At 41.8% G+C, this 21385-nt stretch overlaps 1 protein-coding gene across 3 annotated transcripts; it reads left to right on the top strand.

Moving 5' to 3' along the window:
- Positions 1-4885: 4885 nt before the first annotated feature.
- Positions 4886-16608, top strand: TUBAL3 (tubulin alpha like 3). 3 transcript variants are annotated; one of them, XM_061126539.1, is made up of 4 exons: positions 4886-4946; positions 10480-10723; positions 11427-11579; positions 13466-16606. In XM_061126539.1, exons 1-4 carry the CDS (start codon positions 4944-4946, stop codon positions 14404-14406), a joined length of 1341 nt encoding a protein of 446 aa, XP_060982522.1. In that variant the 5' UTR covers positions 4886-4943; the 3' UTR covers positions 14407-16606. The 3 variants fall into 3 exon arrangements, with proteins under 3 accessions (XP_060982522.1, XP_060982524.1, XP_060982523.1); XM_061126541.1 differs by lacking the exon at positions 10480-10723 and adding an exon at positions 5828-5901 and having other exon boundaries at positions 4928-4946; positions 13466-16608; XM_061126540.1 differs by lacking the exon at positions 4886-4946 and adding an exon at positions 6009-6681.
- The last annotated feature ends 4777 nt before the right edge of the window (positions 16609-21385 follow it).

Genomic DNA, 21385 nt, shown 5'->3' on the forward strand with positions numbered 1-21385 from the left:
GTTGTTGGAAGAGGGTATTTGTTATGACCAGTGCATTCTCTTGGCAAAACTCTATTAGCCTTTGCCCTGCTTCATTCTGTACTTCAAGGACAAATTTGCCAGTTACTCCAGGTATTTCTTGACTACCTACTTTTGCATTCCAGTCCCCTATAATGGAAAGAACATCTATTTTTGGTGTTAGTTCTAGAAGGTCTTGTAGTCTTCATGGAACCGTTCAACTTTTAGATCTTTCTTAACTGTTGGGGAGAAGAGAGGTTGAAAGTCATGACCTAAAATGAATTATTCATGTTCAATAAATCCCCGGTTGCCGAAGGTACTGAAGATGAATTCTCAGGTTGTCTCTAGGAAATAGTAAATCTGATTCTGAGACCTCCTGCCTCCCGGTGCAGAGGGGACAGCATCTCCTTAACAAAAGAGAGTGAAAGCGCTTCATCCTCTAATTATAAGAAAGGCCCACATCACCTAAAGGATCTTCTTAAATGAAAAAGACAATTTAACAATTGCTACACAGTACATTCTTTGGTTCAAAATACTGTTTTGTAGGTGTTCAAAGCCTTTAAAAATATCTTCTTCTTTCACACCAGAAAGGGAATCTATCCCAAGAAATAAAATTATATACACATTGAAGGGTGGCAGAATGTGCTGCCCTATATATGCCGCTTTGGCAGCAGGATTATTTTGAGCTGAAGAACAACAGGTGCCAGAAGCACCTTCTGACCTGCCCTTTCTTCCTAAAAGTGGGAGATAAACTTCCCTTGTGAGAGGGGCCCTCCCGGCATCAGGGGGAAAGACACATACTTGTCACCAGAGATGAGCAGAGCCAAGAGACAGAGAACTGTGTGCAAACAGACCTTGTTTAAGTAGCTCCTATCTTCCTTTGGTGGCCCCGTGTATTTTACCTACTTTTCCATTATTCCCTCTCATTGTCCCATGTCATGCACAAGCACTGAGGTTTTGCTGCCTTTTTGCATCTTTGTTTTCTTATGGAGGCTCCTCTGTACATGTCAAAGTCTGTTTGCTTTTCTCCTGTTAATCCATCTTCTGTAGTTTATATTCTCATGCTTACTGGATACCCTAAGAGGGTGAAAGGCAAAGGAGAAAAGGAAAGATATACCCATTTGAATGCAGAGTTCCAAAGAATAGCAGGGAAAGATAAGAAAGGCTTCCTCAGTGATCAGTGCAAAGAAATAGAGGAAAACAATAGAATGGAAAGACTAGAGATCTCTTCAAGAAAATTAGAGATACTGAGGGAACATTTCACACAAAGATGGGCACAATAAAGGACAGAAATGGTAGGGACCTAACAGAAGCAGAAGATACTAAGAAGAGGTGGCAAGAATACACAGAAGAACTTTACAAGAAAGATCTTCATGACCCAGATAATCAAAATGGTGTGATCACTCATCTAGAACCAGACATCCTGGAATGTGAAGTCAAGTGGGCCTTAGAAAGCATCACTATGAACAAAGCTAGTGGAGGTGATGGAATTCCAGTTGAGCTATTTCAAATCCTAAAAGATGATGCTGTGAAAGTGCTGCACTCAATATGCCCACAAACTGAGAAAACTCAGCAGTGGTCACGGGACTGGAAAAGGTCAGTTTTCATTCCAATCCCAAAGAAAGGCAATGCCAAGAATGCTCAAACTACCACATAATTGCACTTGTCTCACACACTAACTTAAAATTCTCTAAGCCAGGCTTCAACAGTACGTGAACCATGAACTCCCAGATGTTGAAGCTGGATTTAGAAAAGGTAGAGGAACCAGAGATCAACTATCCAACATCCATTGGATGATCAAAAAAGCAAGAGAGTTCCAGAAAAACATCTACTTCTGCTTTATTGACTATGCCAAAGCCTTCGATTGTGTGGATCACAAGAAACTGTGGAAAATTCTTCAAGAGATGGGAATACCAGAGCACCTGACCTGCCTCCTGAGAAATCTGTATGCAGGTCAAGAATCAATGGTTAGAACTGGAGATGGAACAATAGACTGGTTCCAAATTGGGAAAGGAGTACGTCAAGGCTGCATACTGTCACCCTGCTTATTTAACTTATATGCAGTGTACATCATGCGAAATGCCAGGCTGTGTGAAGCACAGACTGGAATCAAGATTGGTCGGAGAAATATCAATAACCTCAGATATGCAGATGACACCACCTTTATGGTAGAAAGTGAAGAACTAAAGAGCCTCTTGATGAAAGTGAAAGAGGAGAGTAAAATGTTGGCTTAAAACTCAACATTCAGAAAACTAAGGTCATGGCATCTGGTCCCATCACTTCATGGCAAATAGATGGGGAAACAGTGGAAACAGTGAGAGACTTTATTTTCTTGGGCTCCAAAATCACTGCAGATGGCGACTGCACCCATGAAATTAAAAGACGATTGCTCCTTGGAGGGGGATTCTGGATAGCTCAGTTTGTAAAGAATCTGCCTGCAATGCAAGAGACCCTGGTTTGATTCCTGGATTGGGAAGATCTGCTGGAGAAGGGATAGACTACCCACTCCAGTATTCTTGGGCTTTCTTTGTGTCTTAGCTGGTAAAGAATCCAGCTGGTAAGAATCCCCCAATGGGGGAGACCTCGGTTTGATCCCTTGGTTGGGAAGAGTCCCTGGAGAAGGGACAGGCTACCCACTCCAGTATTCTAGCATGGAGAATTCCATGGACTGTGTAGTCCATGGGGTCGCAAAGAGTCAGACACGATGGAGAGACCTTCACTTTCACTTGCTCCTTGAAAGAAAAGCTATGACCAACCTAGACAGTGTATTAAAAAGCAGAAACATTATTTTGCCAACAAAGGTCCATCTAGTCAAAGCTATGGTTTTTCCCATAGTCATGTATGGATGTGAGAGTTGAACTATAAAGAATATAGTTCACTGAAGAATTGATGCTTTTGAACTGTGGTATTGAAGACTCTTGAGAGTCCCTTGGACTGCAAGGAGATCCAACCAGTCAATCGTAAAGGAACTCAGTCCTGAATATTCATTGGAAGAACTGATACTGAAGCTGAAGCTCCAGTATTTTGGCTACCTGATGTGAAGAACTGACTCATTTCAAAAGACCCTGATGCTGGAAAACATTGAAGGCAGGAGGAGAAGGGGACATCAGAGGATGAGATGGTTGGATGCCATCACCAACTCAATGGACATGAGTTTGAGCAGGCTCCAGGAGTTGGTGAAGGACTGGGAAGCCTGGCATGCTGCAGTTGATGGGGTTGCAAAGAGTCAGACATGACTGAGCAACTGAACTTGCACTAGAATCATGACACAGGGAAGAAAGGTTTTTTTTTTTTTAATTAAAGTTTAGTTGATTTTCAATATCATGTTAATGGACAGAAGTGATTCAGATAACGGGATATACACCATATATATTTTCTATATTCCTTTTCAGATTTTTTTCCCTTATAGGTTAGTACAAAATGTTGAAATAGTTTTTAGTTTTAGAAAGAGTGAGAAGTTAGAGAGTAAGAAGCCAATAGCTAAGAATCATCTCTATACCGCTTTGGAGCAGTTTGAGTAAAGCAGTACAGAAATGTCATCTAGGGAGCTGGTCTCCATCCAGACAGGCCTTCAGAACATGCAGGGATGTCAATGGTACCTAAGAAATTGCTGACATTTGATCTTTTTACTTACAGAAACAACAATTTCACCCTTTCAACCTAGTACTTTGTTGAGATTTTCTGAAGTTAGAATCTGTCCTTAGCTCTTTGATGGTGTAAAAGGAAACAGTCCTTTGGGGTTTGTGATCATCAGTTCCCATAGTGACAGGTAATCCAGGATGTCGACTGGGATTCTCAGTGGGGAGGGGTTTCTTATCAGTAATGAGAATACTGTCATTTTAGGCAGAACCTCCCTTTCCTATTTTTAGACACTTGGTAACTACTATTTTGTTCAGTTACTCACAAGTATTTATTGAATTCCTACTATAAGATGCCCTGGCTACACAGTAGGGAAGTGATGAACAGAAGACAAACTTTACTAGGTACTGCAGAAATAGAGCTGAGGAGAGTGGATTAGTATGAGGGCTGGCTACTCACAGATGTGAAAAGTCTGATGAACCATCTTGATCCCACAAGAGATCAACTTTCTGTTGCTAAATCCCGGTCCCGAATGGAATGTCTTACTCTGCCTAGGACAGTGCTGAATACACGACAAACATTCCCTGAATCCTCTTTTTCTCATTATTTTTCTTGTAATAATCAGACTCTAGATTTCCCTCCCAGAGAAGATGTTCCTGTTACCTTAACTGGACCTAAATATCACCCAAATTCCTTTAATCATGGATATACAACCATAGATTTACAAATACTGTTTAGGGGGATTTCCTTCTAGATTATTTCCAGAATCTTCAGCTGTATGCAATTACACCGATCACTGTGTAGGTTGATATTACATATATTCAACAACTAGTATTCTAATATAAATTAATGCGCAAATCAATCATTCTAAAGCCAACACAACATTGTAAAGCAATTACCTTCCAATTAAAAATTCAAAAACAGGATTCATAGAGGCAGTAACTGATATACACAAAATGTAATGAGATAGAAAGTAAAGTTAAGGAATAAAGAGGAAAAAAAATCAGTGTTTTTGTAAAACTACTTACCAAATGAAACATTCATTGGTTGTCATATGTTCTTAATATGAGAGGAGGATTATTTTTTTTTAAAGATTATTTTTTTATTTTCAACCTAGGTATATGTTGGAAGCAGATTTGGATAAACTTTAGCAAATTCATCAGTGGTTGTGCACAGATTTTATCCCAGGGGACTCAGGCAGGCCTGTCACACCTCCTTTGACCCCAGAAAAGTGAAAAACTGAAAAGAGACTGTGGTGCTTTAAATGTGCAGCCCTCAGGTGGGGTCATTTCCTGCCCTGTGATAAAGCTTACCTGGGCAGGCGCCTCCTGTCATTACCACGGGCAGTGGGGCACCTTCAGATCAGCATGGTAAGTGCTGCTGTCTATAGTTATAGCAAATTTTACTCATCCTGTGTCTTTCTTTTCCCCAACAAACAATTCTTCATAAATTCTTCATACAAGAGACAAAATATTTAAAGAGACATTTGTTTCTTTCAATATCCGTGTTTAGATCAGATTTAAATCTACTCTGAATTTCACCTGTTCATCTGTAATTCTGCCACTTTGGGGAAAATCTTCATTGATTTGCCTTCAATGGAAGCACTGAGGCAAGCTCTTCTTTCTTTAGTTTTTACATTTGCTTTAGATCAAGTGTGCTGACCTTTCTGTAGAAATCAGTAGCTTTGCTTTTAGTTACGCTTTCAGAGTTTCTGGGGACTTCAGACTCAGGTTGCTCTTGCTAAACTCACAAATGCGTGGCCGGGTAAAGTACGGGGACCTCTGTCTTATTCTCTCTTGAGTGTAGTTCTTTGTGGACAATAATTAATACAGTTACTTACAGTAATTCTGTTTGGAGACCACCTTTTAAGATCCACTTTCCTTTCATTCTCTCTTTTTTTAGTTGACATATAGTTGCTTACAATATTATATAAATTACAGGTATATAGTATAGTGATTCATTATTTTCAAAGGTCATACTCCATGTATAATTACTATGACGTATTGGCTATATTCCCTGTGTTGTGTACTATATCTTTGCAGCTTATTCTTTGTACATAATAGTTTGTACTTCTTAATCTCCACTCCTGTCTTGAACCTCCCTCCATCCTTCTCCCCACTGGTAATCAGTAGTTTGTTCTCTTTGTGAGTCTGTTTCGGTTATTATATTTATTTGCTTATTTTTTTTAGATTCCATATATAAGTGATAACATGCAATCTTTGTCCTTGTCTGACTTTGTAATACACTTCAGGTCCATCCCAGAGAAGGCAATGGCACCCCACTCCAGTACTCTTGCCTGGAAAATCCCATGGACGGAGGAGACTGGTAGGCTGCAGTCCATGGGGTCGCTAAGAGTCGGACACGACTGAGCGACTTCACTTTCACTTTTCACTTTCATGCATTGGAGAAGGAAATGGCAACCCACTCCAGTGTTCTTGCGTGGAGAATCCCAGGGACGGGGGAGCCTGGTGGGCTGCTGTCTATGGGGTCGCACAGAGTCAGACACGACTGAAGTGACTTAGCAGCAGCAGCAGCCATCCAGTTTACTGAAAATTGCAAAAATTTGTTCTTTTTAATAGCTGAGTAATATTCCACTGTACCATACCACTTCTTCTTTATCCAGTCATCTGTCAATGGACATTTAGTTTGCTTTCATTTTTTGGCTATTGGTAATAGTGGTGCTATGAACACTGAGGTGCGTGTGTCTTTTCGAATCAGTGTTTTTGTTTTTTTGGAATACAAGGAGTCAAATTGCGGGTTAAGTGGTAGTTCTATATTTAGTTTTACACAGTGGCTGGACCAATTTACATTCCTACCAACAGTGTAATCTCTTATGTTCCAGTCACAGTAAATTTTAGTATCTTAGAATTTTTTAATTCTTCAATGGAAGCAAGTATTCAAACTTTTTTTCATCTTTTATCGTCTCTCCCTGTTGGATATTCTCTCCAAATTTAAGGATGTTTGTTTTATATTGTTTTTATCTGAAAAATTGTGCCTTTCTACACGAGGAGTGCTTGCAGCAATGGAAACCCACTGTGTTTTGACTGTATCAGCTTTGATATTCTGGGTGTGACCCTGCAAGATATTTCCATTGTGGAAAAATGGGTGAGAGATCCATGAATCTACGATTCATATTTATCTCAAAATAAAAAGTAATTAGAAAACTGTGCTGTCCTAGTAATTCCAGTAAGCTTTAAAGCTGCATTTATTAGTGCTGGGACATCACTACTGATATTCTGTGGGCAACTTTTTTTTTTTTTTAAATAGTGTGATTATTTTAACAGATAGTTTGGAAAGGAGGAAGAGGCTAAGAGAAGAATAAGGTGGAGATAGCCTTCTGTCCCTAGGGACATAGTTATGAGATAAACTCAGCTGCTTCTGCAACCAGCGTGGGCAAGATTTGTCCTTCCTGGGCCAAGTATTCTTGCTAAATTCAAAAGGCTCAGTCTCACTCCTATGTATGCATCACACCGGGGAATAGTCCCCATGAAGAACAGCAATTTTTTTCCATGTTGGTGTCTATTTTTACTGTGAATAATTAAGAGCAAGTGTCCTCTGGACTGGTGGATTGGGTAGAAAATAGTCAGGGGAGGATGTTGTGAGAGAAGTCCACATGTAAGTGGTTTTAATGATGTAGAAGCAACAAACCTCCACCCCACCCCTACTGCTTTCAAGTTTGTACCTGAATCTCGAGATGTAGGTAACTTTTGATCTGATTACAGTAGCTGATGTACTGAGATCATCTTGAGTCCTTCCTGAGGGGAGAGGAGAAAGCTGTGCTTTGCAGATGGGGTGTGAGAAGGCTGCTGATGGAATGTGCTGTTTAGGTTTTCCTGTGCCAGAAAGAGGTTGGAAAAATTGGTTGATACTAAGTGAGGTTCACTGCCTTTGTCGTGAGAGACATGATGGCACAGAAAAGCAACAAGAGGGAAGTTCTACTTGACTTGTGCACTGGAATTCCTCGTAAAGCACTGTTAGGCCACATGACTCAGAGAGACAAAGTACAGAGTTTGTGCAGCTAAGCAGGAGCAGAGTCCAGGTCAGATGATGGGGGTGTGACCAGCCAGAGAAACTACTCCCAACCTCCAGCTGGTGTCTTTTTGTGGTTTAGTCTCTGTCACTTTGAATGGTGACAGCAGCCATGAAATTAAAAGATTCTTGCTCCTTGGAAGGAAAGCTATGACAAACCCAGACAGCATATTAAAAAGCAAAGACATCACTTTGCTGGCAAAGGTTTGTAGAGTCAAAACTATGGTTGTTCCAGTAGTCATGTACAGATATGAGAGTTGGACCATAAAGAAGGCCGAGTTCCGAAGAACTGATGCTTTTGAACTGTGGTGCTGGAGAAGACTCTTGAGAGTCCCCTGAACTGCAAAGAGATCAAACCAGTCAATCCTAAAGGAAATCAGTCCTGAATATTCATTGGAAGGACTGATGCTAATGCTCCAATACTTTGGCCACCTGATGCGATGCGCTGACTCATTAGAAAAGACTCCGGAAAAAAAAAAAAAAAAAAGAAAAAGAAAAGACTCCGACGCTAGCAAAGATTGAAGGGAGGAGGAGAAGGGGATCGCAGAGGATGAGATCGTTGGATAGTATCACTGACTCAATGGACATGAATCTGAGCAAATTCTGGGAGATAGTGAAGGACAGGGAAGCCTGGCGTGCTGCAGCCCATGGAGTCACAAAGAGTTGGACTGAACAACAACTCAGACCTTGGGAAAGTGCAGCCATGGATGGACAGACGAGGGCAGGGTTGCCTATTAGTGGATCAGAGAGACAGCCTGAAGGGTCCCGATACTGCAGCAAATAGTCTATTTACCCTTCTGCATAGACTTTTTCCATGACAATTGGCATTCAGAACACAATGATACTAAAGCTAGCAATTGCTGTTCTTTTAGATTTTTAGGATTTAACTTTTTCTCCTGGCTCTAAGATGAGTAGATACTTAAATTACAAAAAAAAGTTGTTTGCCTTAAAAAAAAGGAGTGAATGGTGATTTAAAAGTGTGAGAGGAGGGGGAGGCCAATGGAAATGAAGAAAATAGGTAAGTTTAAAGAGGATAAAGAAATTCTCCCCAGATATAACTAGAGTTAATGTTTTAATGCATTTTAAAGACTTTTTCTATGCTTATTTTTATTTTACTTCATTTATTTATTTTTATTGAAGTGTATATATATATGTGTGTATATATATATATATATATATATATATATATATATATATATATATACGCTTTCATATTCTTTTCTATTATGGTTTATTACAGGCTCAGATGGTAAAGAATCTGCCTGCAATGCAGGAGACCTGGGTTCGATCACTGGGTTGGGAAGATACCCTGGAGGAGGGCATGGCAACCCATTCTAGTATTCTTGCCAGGAGAATCCCCATGGACAGAGGAGCCTGGTGGGCTACAGTCCATGGGGTTGCAAAGAGTTGGACATGACTGAGCGACTAAGCACAGCACATTGAATATAGTTCCTTGTGCCATACAATAGGACCTTGTTGTTTATCTGTTTTATATATAGTAGTGTGTGTATGTTAATCCCAAACTGCTAATTTATCCCTCCTCACTTTCCCTTTGGTATCTATAAGTTTGTTTTGTATGTCTGTGGTCTGTTTCCATTTTGTAAATAAGTTCATTTTTATCGTATTTTAGATTTCACATATAAGTGCTATCATATGATATTTGTCTTTCTCTGTCTGACTTACTTCACTTCATATGATCATCTCCAGGTCCATCCATGTTGTTGCACATGGCATAATTTCATTCTTTTTTTATGGCTGAGTAAGTTCATTTTTAAATGTATCTGACATCATACTTTATATAAATTACATAACATATACTTTTCATTCAATATTTTAACATAAGCATTTCCCATGTCATATAGTTTTTATTTTTTTGGGTGGGGGGGGTAAATAAAAAGTTTGCATAACATGCCATTGTATTATTTTCCTTTAAATGCCACCAAAAAGTGAATGGTTAACTATATTGGTTCTTGGTTGTTACCCTTGCAAATAATGATACTCTGAATGCCACTCTGCTTAAATGTTTTCATTTTAGATTCTTTCTTTTGTAATTCATTCACTTATGTCATTTGCCCATTTTTCTAATAGATATATCAAGTATTTTTAAAATGATGTATATAAAATTGCCTTATACATAGCTCTTACATATGAAGGGTTATACATAAATCCTTTTTATATACATCAACATTTTTGCCTATTATGGTATGGAGTTTTTGTATTTTGGGGTTGTTAAATCTCTAGCTTGTTTCCTTGGTGAAATTTGCTCTACTTTTAAGCTTAGAACTTCCTCATTTAGAGCACATAAGAAAAGTAAAATCTCAAGATATGAAATGATAACATCTTTAATTTACTGCAGTGGATTTTAATATGTATCAGGCTGTACATCAATTTTGGTTTTATTCCTTTCCAATAACTAATTTTTTTCTGGGTGAGTAAGCTTGATTTTATTCTTATATAGTATGCCTTAACTCATTCTTAGCTCATCACACAATAGGTGCTTAATTTATGTTTCTTGAACTAGAGTCCTTGATTCACTTGTTCCTTTTCTTTTTTTTTTTGCTGCATCACACAGCATGTAGTATCTTAGTTCCCTAACCAGGGATGGAACCCATGCCACCTGCAATTGAAGTGTGGAGTCTTAACCCCTGGACCACCAGGGAAGTCTAGTTCAGTTATTCCTGAAGCTTACCTGTATCCTGGTTTTTGGTTTCCATGACACAGCTTTCATTAGCCTTATCATCAAGTTCTCTTGCTGGCATAGGCTGGCCTGGTTTCTGTCAGTCATGAGCAGACATGCTGAGTGATGTAGTTCATGTTGTCACGTTAGGAGGATGCACACACACAGTTGTAACTTCTTACTATGGCTTATTTCAGAGGGAGTGCCTGTCTATCCACATTGGCCAGGCCGGTGTCCAGATTGGGGGTGCTTGCTGGGAGCTCTATTGCCTGGAACACGGAATCCAGCCAGATGGTATTGTTCCCGATGGCGGTCAGGATCCGCTGGCACCTGCTAAAACAGAGCCCATGGGTGCATCTTTCGATTCCTTCTTTTGTGAGACCAGAGCTGGGAAGTATGTGCCCAGAGCACTCTTCATGGACCTGGAGCCTACTGTCATAGGTAATATATGTTCCAGTGTGCTTAACTGGGTCCACAACCCAAACAAACAAGTACAGAGACTGGCATGACTAGCTGTGGGCCTGGGAAATCCAAGAACTGTCCACAGTCACCAGGAGCCGGGAGAGAGGCAGGGGGCAGTTTCTCCATCAGAACTTCCAGAAGGAGCCAACCCTGCCAGTGTCTGGACGTTGAACTTCTGGCTTCCTGAACTATGAGACCATAAACCTCCCTTGGTTTTGTTTGTAAATTAATTTATTTTATTTTTGGCTGTGCTGGGTCTTTGTTGCTGTGCTCAGGCTTTCTCTTGTTGCGGTGAGTGGGGGCTACTCTCTAGCTGTGGTGCATGGGCTCAGTCGCTCTGTGACATGTGGAATCCTCCTGGACCAGGGATCGAACCTGTATCTCCTGCATTGGCAGGAGGATTCTTATCCACTGTACCACCAGGGAAGTCCAGCCTCCCCTGTTTTAAGCCAAGTTTGTTGTCATTTGTTAGGGCAGCCCCGATAAACTAATAAAGGGTGGGATGATGGAAAAACTTGCTTTCCATTTATGTGGGAATAATTACACCTTTTCCTAGACTAAAAAAGCCAATTGGGCAGTTTAAATTCATTTCTTCCTATGATATTGGTGGAGAGAAAGGGGGCTGGGCACGAGTTAGGGGTGGGATGGAGTGGGTGGCACTGACCTCCCTTCCCCTCTGCAGACGAGGTGCGTGCAGGCAGCTACCGCTCACTCTTCCACTCTGAGCAGCTCGTCAGTGGAAAAGAAGATGCTGCAAACAACTACGCCCGAGGTCACTACTCTGTGGGGCCAGAGATCCTCGACCTGGTGCTGGAGAGGATCCGCAAGCTGGCAAGTGGCTCCCTTCTCCTTCCAGGACCATTTAGAGTGCCCGGGGTCCCTGGGGACCCGCCTAGCCAGCACCAGCACTTTCTTCCTCCCCTCCATCACTCGGTTTCTACCCTGAAGCCTCCCGCACATGCACATGCTCAGAGCTGGGCTGGTCCTGATGCTGGAACTGCTAACCTTCCTTACTAGGGAGGGGAGAAGCCTCACACTTACTCCAAGGGCCAGTCAACTCCTTTGTTTCTTATTCCTTTTCCCATGCATGAAGAAATGTTTTATTTCATTCCCCCCTTGCTTTATTGAGATATAATTGACATATGGAGTGGAGTGTGTTAGTTGCTCAGTCGTGTCTGACTCTTTGCAGCCTCATGGACTGTAGCCCACCAGACTCTTCTGTCCATGGAATTCTCCAGGCAAGAACACTGGAGTGAGTTGCCATTCCCTTCTCCAGGGGATCTTCCCAACCCAGGGATTGAACCCAGGTCTCCCACATTGCAGGCAGATTCTTTACCATCTGAGCCACCAGGCAAACACTGTGTAAATTTAAGGTGTACAGCAAGATGATTTAATTCATATTATCAAATATACATATATATTATCAAATGATCACCACCATCAGGATAGTTAAGACATCCATCCCTCACATAATTACCTTTTTTTTGTGTGGTGACAGCATTTAAGATTTATTCTCTAGGACTTCCCTCGAAGTCCAGACTTTGCCTTCCAGTGCAGGGGATGGGGTTTGATCCCTCCTCAGGGAGCTAAGATCTCACATGCCTCTCAGCCAAAAAAACCCAAAACATAAAATGGAAGTAATATTGTAACAAATTCAATAAAGACTTTAAAATGGTTCACATTAAAAAAAAAATCTTTAAAAAAGAAAAGATCTAGTCTGTTAGTAGCTTTCAAGTATACTATACAATGCTGTTAACTACAGTCACTATGCTGTATGTTAAACCCCCAGAAGTTATTAATCTTATAACTGGAAGTTTATACCCTCTGACCACCAGCATCTCCCCTTTTTCCTCCACCCCCCACCCTCTGGCAACTACTATTGTTCTCTCTGTTTCTATGAGTTTGGCCTTTTTCGATTCCACATGTCAGTGAGATGATTCAATATTTGTCTTTCTCTGTCTGACTTATTTCACTTTGCTTAATTGCCCCTGAGGTCCATCCATGTTGTCGCAAACAGCAGGATTTTCTTCTTTTAAACGACTAGCCACCGTCTACTCTTGCTTCTGCTGACTCATGACTTGTCTGGTTATCAGAGACTTCCCTCTGAAACTTGTCATTTTCCAGTAGTGACCATGAGTTGTAAAGTTAACAGGAGGCACATCCTCCCTGGAGATCAGTTCCTCCATTTACTGAGAGTAAATTCTTCTTTAAAATCCTGTCTGGAGAATCCTCTGTCTAGTAAATATTTTGGTGTTTGGCATCATCATTAGAGAATACCGTACTTTTTTACACCAGCACAGTAGATTGGGTACAAAAGTGACGGATATTTCATCTACTGAGGAGTGGTGGTGGGGAACTATATTGCTTTAATATTTTGCTTGTCATTTTTTTCATTATTGATAAACACCTTACTTTAGCTCACATATACATTTGTATACTCATATACCTATACTTTAGCTCACATACACGTACATTCATAGAGGGCAGCAAAAGACAGTGGAATGTTTAAGCCCAGCTTATAGCAAAACTCTAAAGCATTTCCCCCACTCCAGAAGTAACCACTCAAGTATGTTTCAAAGTAAACATGTTTGTGATGGTGGTAACAACAGTAAACCAGAACTTTCTGTTTTTGGGTACTGGTTGTGTCCCACAGTTACCACTGCTTCTGGGTTTATTTGGCTGAATTCTCATTTCTCGTTTATGAATACTTTCCCCAGGCAGAACACTGCAGTGGGCTTCAGGGGTTTCTGATCTTCCGAAGCTTTGGAGGAGGCACTGGGTCGGGATTTACGTCTCTCTTGTTGGAGCAGCTCTCCGCAGAATATAGTGGCAAGACTAAATTGGAGTTCTCCGTCTATCCAGCCCCCAGGATCTCAACAGCTATAGTGGAGCCTTACAACTCCATCCTCACCACCCACCCCACCATAGAGTACGTGGACTGTACCTTCCTGGTGGACAACGAGGCCATCTACAACATCTGTCATGGCAAACTTGACCTTGAACGCCCCTCTTATGCCAGCATCAACAGGCTGATCAGCCAGGCAGCATCTTCCATCACTGCCTCCCTCCGGTTTGAAGGCATCCTGAACGTGGACCTGATCGAATTCCAGACCAATCTGGTGCCTTACCCACGGATACACTTCCCAGTGACCAGCTTCGCCCCCATCCTGTCCGCCGACAGCAACCACCACAAGGAGCCGTCTGTGTTGGACATCACAGCTGCATGCTTTGAGCCCTCCCACCAGCTAGTCAGGTGTGATCCTCGCCTGGGGAAGTATGTGGCCTGCTGCCTGCTCTACAGAGGGGATGTGGTCCCCAAGGAGGTGAATGCGGCGATTGTGGCCACAAAGTCCAGGAACTCTGTTCAATTTGTAGACTGGTGTCCGACTGGATTCAAGGTGGGCATCAACAATCGACCCCCCCGGGAGGTGCCAGGAGGGGACCTGGCTGAGGTCCAGCGGGCAGTCTGTATGCTGAGCAACAGCACGGCGGTTGCAGAGGCCTGGGCCCGTCTGGGCCACAAGTTTGATCTCATGTTTGCTAAGAGGGCATTTCTGCACTGGTACATCAGGGAGGGCATGGAGGAAGGCGAGTTTGCAGAGGCCAGGGAGGACTTGGCGGTCCTGGAGAAGGATTATGAGGAAATGGGGAGAAGTCTTTGATGCAGATCTGACCGGTAACAATGAATGCTGAGTTGAAGTGTCACGCTTTATGTTTCAAGGCTAGAGTTCCCTTGATGAGAAGAAAAAGGAAATTAAGTCAAGCAAGACCCCAAGTTCCATGCTCAATCAAATGGGGGTCAACATTAACAGTAAGCCTGGACTTCCCTGGTGGTCCAGTGGTTAAGAATCCATCAGCCAATGCAGGGGACACAGGTTTGATCCCTGATCTGGGAAGATCCCACATGTCGTGGAAAATAAATAATTAAACAAATAAAATACTAACAACGTACCACTTTGCCTATTTTCAGCTCACACTGTTGTTGCCACAGAGGACAATGACTGCAGTTTGGTGGAAGTGTTTATAAACACACACTTTTCACTGTGTTCTCATACACTCCAATCAAGCTAGACAGCTTGCCCCTTCCCACGTTTTTCTCTTTCTTGACTGCTTCTCTCTCTCTCCTCTCTCACTTTCTTCTCCCTGCTTTCTCTTTTCTTTCCTTCTATGACTGTGGGGTATAATTCCAACTTCGAACCCACTTCAGGTGTCACCTATTGCATGTAGCCTCTTTGGAATTCACTTACTTTAACCCAGAATACAGGGAGAGTGAAGGTACACTGTGAAGTTTCCCACTGTGTTGAAAATACTCATAAAATATATTTTTTCATGTAAATATCATATATAGTAATTTGAACTTTTATTAGGCTGGTTCCAAATTGGGAAAGGAGTACGTCAAGGCTGTATATTGTCATCCTGCTTATTTAACTTATATGCAGACTGCATCATGCAAAATACTGGCCTGCATGAAGCACCAGCTGTAATCAAGATTGCTGGGAGAAATATCAATATGATATGAATTGAATATGATTGAATGAAATATCAATATGATATCAATATCATGTCAATATGATATGGATCTCAGATATGCAGATGACACCACCCTTATGGTAGAAAGTGAAGAACTAAAGAGCGTCTTGATGAAAGTGAAAGAGGAGAGTGAAAAAGTTGGTTTAAAACTCAACATTCAGAAAACTAAGACCATGGCATCCGATCCCATCACTTCATGGCAAATAGATGGGGAAACAGTGGAAACAGTGAGAGACTTTATTTTCTTGAGCTCCAAAATCACCACAGATGGTGACTGCAGTCATGAAATTAAAAGACACTTGCTCCGTGGAAGAAAAGCTATGACCAACCTGGACAGCATGTTAAAAAGCAGAGACATTACTTTGCTGACAAAGGTCTGTCTAGTCAAGGCTATGGTTTTTCCAGTAGTCACGTATCGATGTGAGAGTTGGACTATAAAGAAAGCTGAGCGCCGAAAAATTGATGCTTTTGAACTGTGGTGTTGAAGAAGACTCTTGAGAGTCCCTTGGACTGCACGGAGATCAAACCAGTCAATCGTAAAGGAAATCAGTCCTGAGTATTCATTGGAAGAACTGATGCTGAAGTTGAAACTCCAATACTTTGGCCACCTGATATGAAGAACTGACTCATTGGAAAAGACCCTGATGCTGGGAAAGATTGAAGGCAGGAGAAGGGGACGACAGAGGATAAGATGGTTGGATGGCATCACTGACTCGATGGACATGAGTTTGAGCAAGCTCCGGGAGTTGGTGATGGACAGGGAGGCCTAGTGTGTTGCAGTCCATGGGGTCGCAAAGAGTCAGACACGACAGAGCGACTGAATTGAACTAGAGGCTTTTTACCAAGTGAAAATGTTTTGTTTACCTGTGCTATTTCTCTATTTAGACACTAGAGGGCGCTAGTGAAATGCTTGAATAACTGCTCGGTTTATAGGGAAGCCAGGTGTACTCGCATAGAGTCGGACACCACTAAGCGACTGAACTGAACTGAAGGGCATTTGTATCTCTGTATGTATGTGTATGCATGTATGAAAACACATTTAAAAAACTCAGAAAAGACCTTTTAGAAGTTTCCTTTAATTTTTTTAAAATTAGTAATCTACTAAAATTAAGATTAAAAGCCTAATAATTTCTTAAGTTTTTAAGTTCAGTTTGTAAATCTTATTTCTAAGTTAAGCAACATTTAAATAATCATTTTAAATATGTATGAATTTTTGGTCCCCTTTGCAATCTTAGATAAATGCTTAAATACTTTATGTTATATTCATTTTAATTTATTTTATTTTAAGAACTTTAATTATCTGACAAACCTTCCCAAGAGCTCTAGTTTTTTTTAAAATCAAATAAACTAAACTATAAATGTGGTGATTGGTATTCTTACGTTCTCCAAACTTTCTATAAATTAATAAGATTTTTATTTAAGATCACATGTGTAAATCCTTTGTTGTAGCCACGGGAAACAAACTCACTCAGAAGGACAATGCAGATAGTGGAGTGCAGCTTTATTACACCGGCGGGCCCAAGGCAGAGTCTCCTCTTAGCCAAGGACCCCGACCAGCATTTGTGAAAATCTTTTATACCCCATGTGTATGTGTCGGAACCCACCACCCCAAACTCCTTGAGACTTACATAAACAAAGGAAGGGTAAATATAATTCCAATAACCCCATCATTCATGTGCCATGTGCTTAGACAGTTAAACAATTAGCCAATAATCAATAAGCCCGAGGTTACATTCTGATAGGTACAGAAAATTTATGGCCTGTCTGAAGGAAGGAGTGATCAGTATATGTGTTCTCTTAGGCAAGGAGTAACCTGGATACAACCTGCAAGGTTCCCCTGTCTGGAGGGGGTCTTATCCTTCTGTTGTTGTTTCCATAGATACTAAACAGAGTTCAGAGTCCATTGGAGAGGTGGCTGAGCATAATCAGCATGAACAGGCCTAAGATGGAGTCCAGGCCCTATGAATTCCTTCTTCACCTTTACTCAAAATATGTATTTAAATTGGAATTATCGCTCAGTCGTGTCCGACTCGTAGCAACCCCAGGGACTGCAGCCTACCAGGCTCCTCCATCCATGGGATTTTCCAGGCAAGAGTACTGGAGTGGGTTGCCATTTCCTTCTCCAGGGAATCTTCCCGACCCAGGGATCGAACCTGGGTCTCCCGCATTGTAGACAGACGCTTTACCGTCTGAGCCACCAGGGAAGTCCTTCTATTAGGCCAAATACTGTCAAATATTATACACATTGCACTTTAAATGCTAAATATGCACGATTCCTATGTCATAAGAACTTTAATGACCCGGATTCAATTCACTCATTCACCAGTTATTTTCTGAACACCTGTCATGTGCTCCTAATTATTCTGACCACTGAGGATAAACAGTGAACAACAACAAAAAAAATTCTTGCCCTCACGGTTTATATGATAGTGAAGTTGGGGGTCTATTTCCTGAGTATGTAAAGATGCTCACTCCTTAAGAAAACACTGTGTCTGGGACTTCCATGGCCGTCCAGTTAAGACTCTATGCTTCCACTGCAGGGGATGCAGTTTCGATCCCTGGTCAGGGAACTAAGATCCCATGTGCCTCGAGGCATGGCCAAGAAAACAAAAGAGAAACACACTGTGTCATCCCATAGGCTTGGGTTATCTTCCCAAGATACCTTTTTTGTTTTTTGTCTTCTCAGCTTGCTGCAGCTCCTAAGTGATGATGCTGTGACAGGATCTTTGTGGCTCTAATGGACGTGCTGAACCCTAGCAACTGCCTGTAACAGGGACTTCATTAATTAAAGGATGATGTGGGATCTTTGGGTCATACACCTTGGACTAGTGCAATGGTATATGTCGATTACACCTCAACAAAAATAAATTTTAAAAAGAACGAAATGTCCCATAGCACACTTAGATTTGAGTCACATGTTTAGTTTTTCAAGTCTGATTCCATCTGTAATTCTTAGAGTTAGCTAGCTACACCATTTGATTAGATTTTGCTTTTCTTCGGCTCTTAATATCTATGAATGTCTTTTAATTTAATAATACATACCTTAGAGCACATGTACCTCCCATTTCTTGGAATTATATAAAGTATCTGATTGAATTCTGGGTATCACTTGGCTTTTGCTAATTATTTTGTTACAGCTTCCAAAATTGTTCTGCTATCAGGAAGCAGGAACCATTTTTGGTCTTTAGTATTTGTTTTTGGGGTTTCTTGTTGGGTAGAACATTTAGAGATCCTGTCTTCCAGGCGCTGGTCTCTTTGGAGAAGGTTCACTTGGCATTTGAGCCTTGTTTTAAGTAAAAGTTTCTCAATCATGTCTGACTCTTTGCGACCCCATGAACTGTAGCCCCCCAGGCTCCTTTGTTAGTGGGATTCTCCCAGCAAGAATACAGGAGTGGGTTGCCATGTCCTCCTCCAGCAGATCTTCCCAACCCAGGGATCAAACTTGGGTCTCCTGCATTGTAGGCAGATTCTTTTACTGTCTGAGCCACCAGGGAAGCCCCCCCCCCCCCAAACCCTTTTTTATTTTAAAAAGAGAGCTTAAAACAGTTTTTTCAAGGGAATTCAAACCAGCACAGTTCTCCCCAACTCCCCTGCTCCCATCAATGATTTTACAAAGTGAAATCAAGAGAATCTTGGTTTTACAAGGTGAATTCAGGGGTGGTAGAAAGCAATGGTAGTGGCCCCTGGGTGTGGCAGTCTCCTCCACGGTTTTTTAATTTTATTTTATTTTGATGTGAAACATTTTTGAAGTCTTTATTGGATCTGTTACAATATTGCTTCTGTTTTATGCTTCAGGGTTTTTTTGGCTGCAAGGTGTGTGATTCTGGCATTTGCAATGATCTGTGTCTTTTTTTTTTTTTTTTAATCACCCTCTTGATTGGAGCTTTGTGATGCAGGAACCATGATTTAAAATAAAGCAAAATATGAGAACCGATGTTATAGCACAGAAAACTCTACTCAGTGGACTGTGATGACCTAAAAGGGAAGGAAATCCAAGGAAGAGGGGAGATATGTACACACATGGCTGACTCACTTTGCCATGCAGCAGAAACTGACACAGCATCGTAAAGCAACTATTCTCCAATACAAAAAAAAAAAAAAAAAGGCGAAACAAAACTTTTTAAAGCCACTTATCTAAGTCCACTAGAGGCTGCTGTCTTCAAGGCTTTGCTCACCTAGCCAAAGACCCTAAGAGGAGATAGCTGTGAAGTTGGGTGTGCTTGCAGATACCAACCCCAACTTGGAAGTTCTCCTGGTGTTTTTGGTTGTTCAGGGAAATGTCACACCTGCTTGGGTTTTCTTTAACCAAGCTAATCCCCCCCCCATTTCCTGTCCTTTGCACCTCTGGCGTGAGCAGAATGCCGCAAGCACTGTTAGAACAAAAATAAATGTTAAATATACTTGTGAGAATTCTGTGAGGTCACGTTCCTAAAGAGGGTTCCTGGCACACCAGCACTGAGGGAAGTTAAAGGATTTGCTCAGAGACACAGAAGAGGAGGAACCCAGACTCATGTAGGTATTCTGAGTCTCGGCAGGATTCTTTCTGCTGTGCCATGAGGGTCCCTCCCACCCCTCCCCCACACCCCGCGCCACCCCGCACCCTGACCCAGGATAGAAAAAACAGTTGCATTTCAGCTTTTTGAGCATTGGTTCTGTTAAGAGATGGGGTATTTTTCATTTCCAAGTTAGGTTACCATTTAAAAAACTGCACAATTTTGCTTTTTCCAATAATGTCCACCAGAATCAGGGGTGTTGAGTTAAAGGTAAAGTGAATTTGTGATTTTGATACGGATTTTCCAAACTGCCTCTCAGAATTCACATTCCCACCAACCATCAGTGAAGGAAGGAGGTTTTTGCACCTCGTCAGTCAGTGTGAGCCTATTGTCAATCAGATTTTGACAAATTCTGTAAGAGTGCCGTTTTGCTTTTTTTTTTAGCAGTGAAGTTTAGCATCTGTTTGTACATTTAAGGATCACTTGTGTTTGTGTGTGTGTGTGTGTGTGTGATATGTGTTCCTGCTAATTTTTTTGAGGGAGATTGTTCTTTTCAGTTGTTATTTTGTGTGCGTGTTTGTGTGTGTTAAGTCGCTCCAGTCATGTCTGACTCTGTGCAACCCTATAACTGTAGCCCGCCAGGCTCCTCTCTCCATGGGATTCTCCAGGCAAGAACACTGGAGTGGGTTGCTGTGCCCTCCTCCAGGGGATCTTCCCAACCCAGGGATCGAATGTCTCCTGCAATGGCAAGCAGGTTCTTTACCAGTAGTGCCACCTGGGAAGTTATTAGCTCTTTATATATTTGATCAGTAAGATACTTGTCTTTTGCCTGTGTGGCAAACATTTTTCCAATTTGTTGTCTGTCTCTTGACTTTGTGTCTGATGGTGGTGGTGTGTGTATATGAGGTTTATTTCATAAACCTTGTGTGTAAAACTTGTCACCATGCAGAAAGCTCTGCTGCCAGAGGTCATCAAGGTGTTTTGCTGATGTCCATTTTTAGTGAACTGCTTCTCATATTAAGCCTTCTCATCTTGCTCTGAATTCCTTGTATTTTTTACACTAATTGCGATCACCTTGCAGTTCATTACTTATATACTCCCTGGAGAAATTGCTTCTTTTCACATTTTGTTTTTGTCTGTTCACTTAAGACTGTTGACTCATGGACAGCAAGGGCCTCATGCCTCCCACCTCAGTATCCCTCACCAGGCCCAGCACAGGGCTGGACAGTGACGTTCGGTTCAAGAAACACCTATGACAGACTTAGTGGCCCAGGCCCTAGCAAGCCAGGGAGGAGCTGGGGGTGTTTCCTGTTCTACTCAGGGGCCCACTCTGTAGCAGACCCCAGGCTGTGCCTCTGGTGGGACCTGGCCACACAGCCAGCTTCAGATCCAGTGATGGCCAACAGGGTCCTGCCAACTTGGCCTTTCCCAAGCTCTTCATACCTCCCAAGACCTCCAGGGACCATTCTCGTCCTGGGAGGGTCAGGAATGGACTCATCTGTACCCTGTCTCACTAGCTGCCCATTTCCAAGCTCGGAGGCCTGAAGGCAGCTGACTGAAGGAAGAGGAATTGAAACCAGCCAGGGGTTCAAGAAGCCATGGGTTTTAATGTGGGTCA

The sequence above is a fragment of the Dama dama genome, chromosome 23 (genome assembly GCF_033118175.1).
Source record: "Dama dama isolate Ldn47 chromosome 23, ASM3311817v1, whole genome shotgun sequence".
Classification (NCBI taxonomy): domain Eukaryota; kingdom Metazoa; phylum Chordata; class Mammalia; order Artiodactyla; family Cervidae; genus Dama; species Dama dama.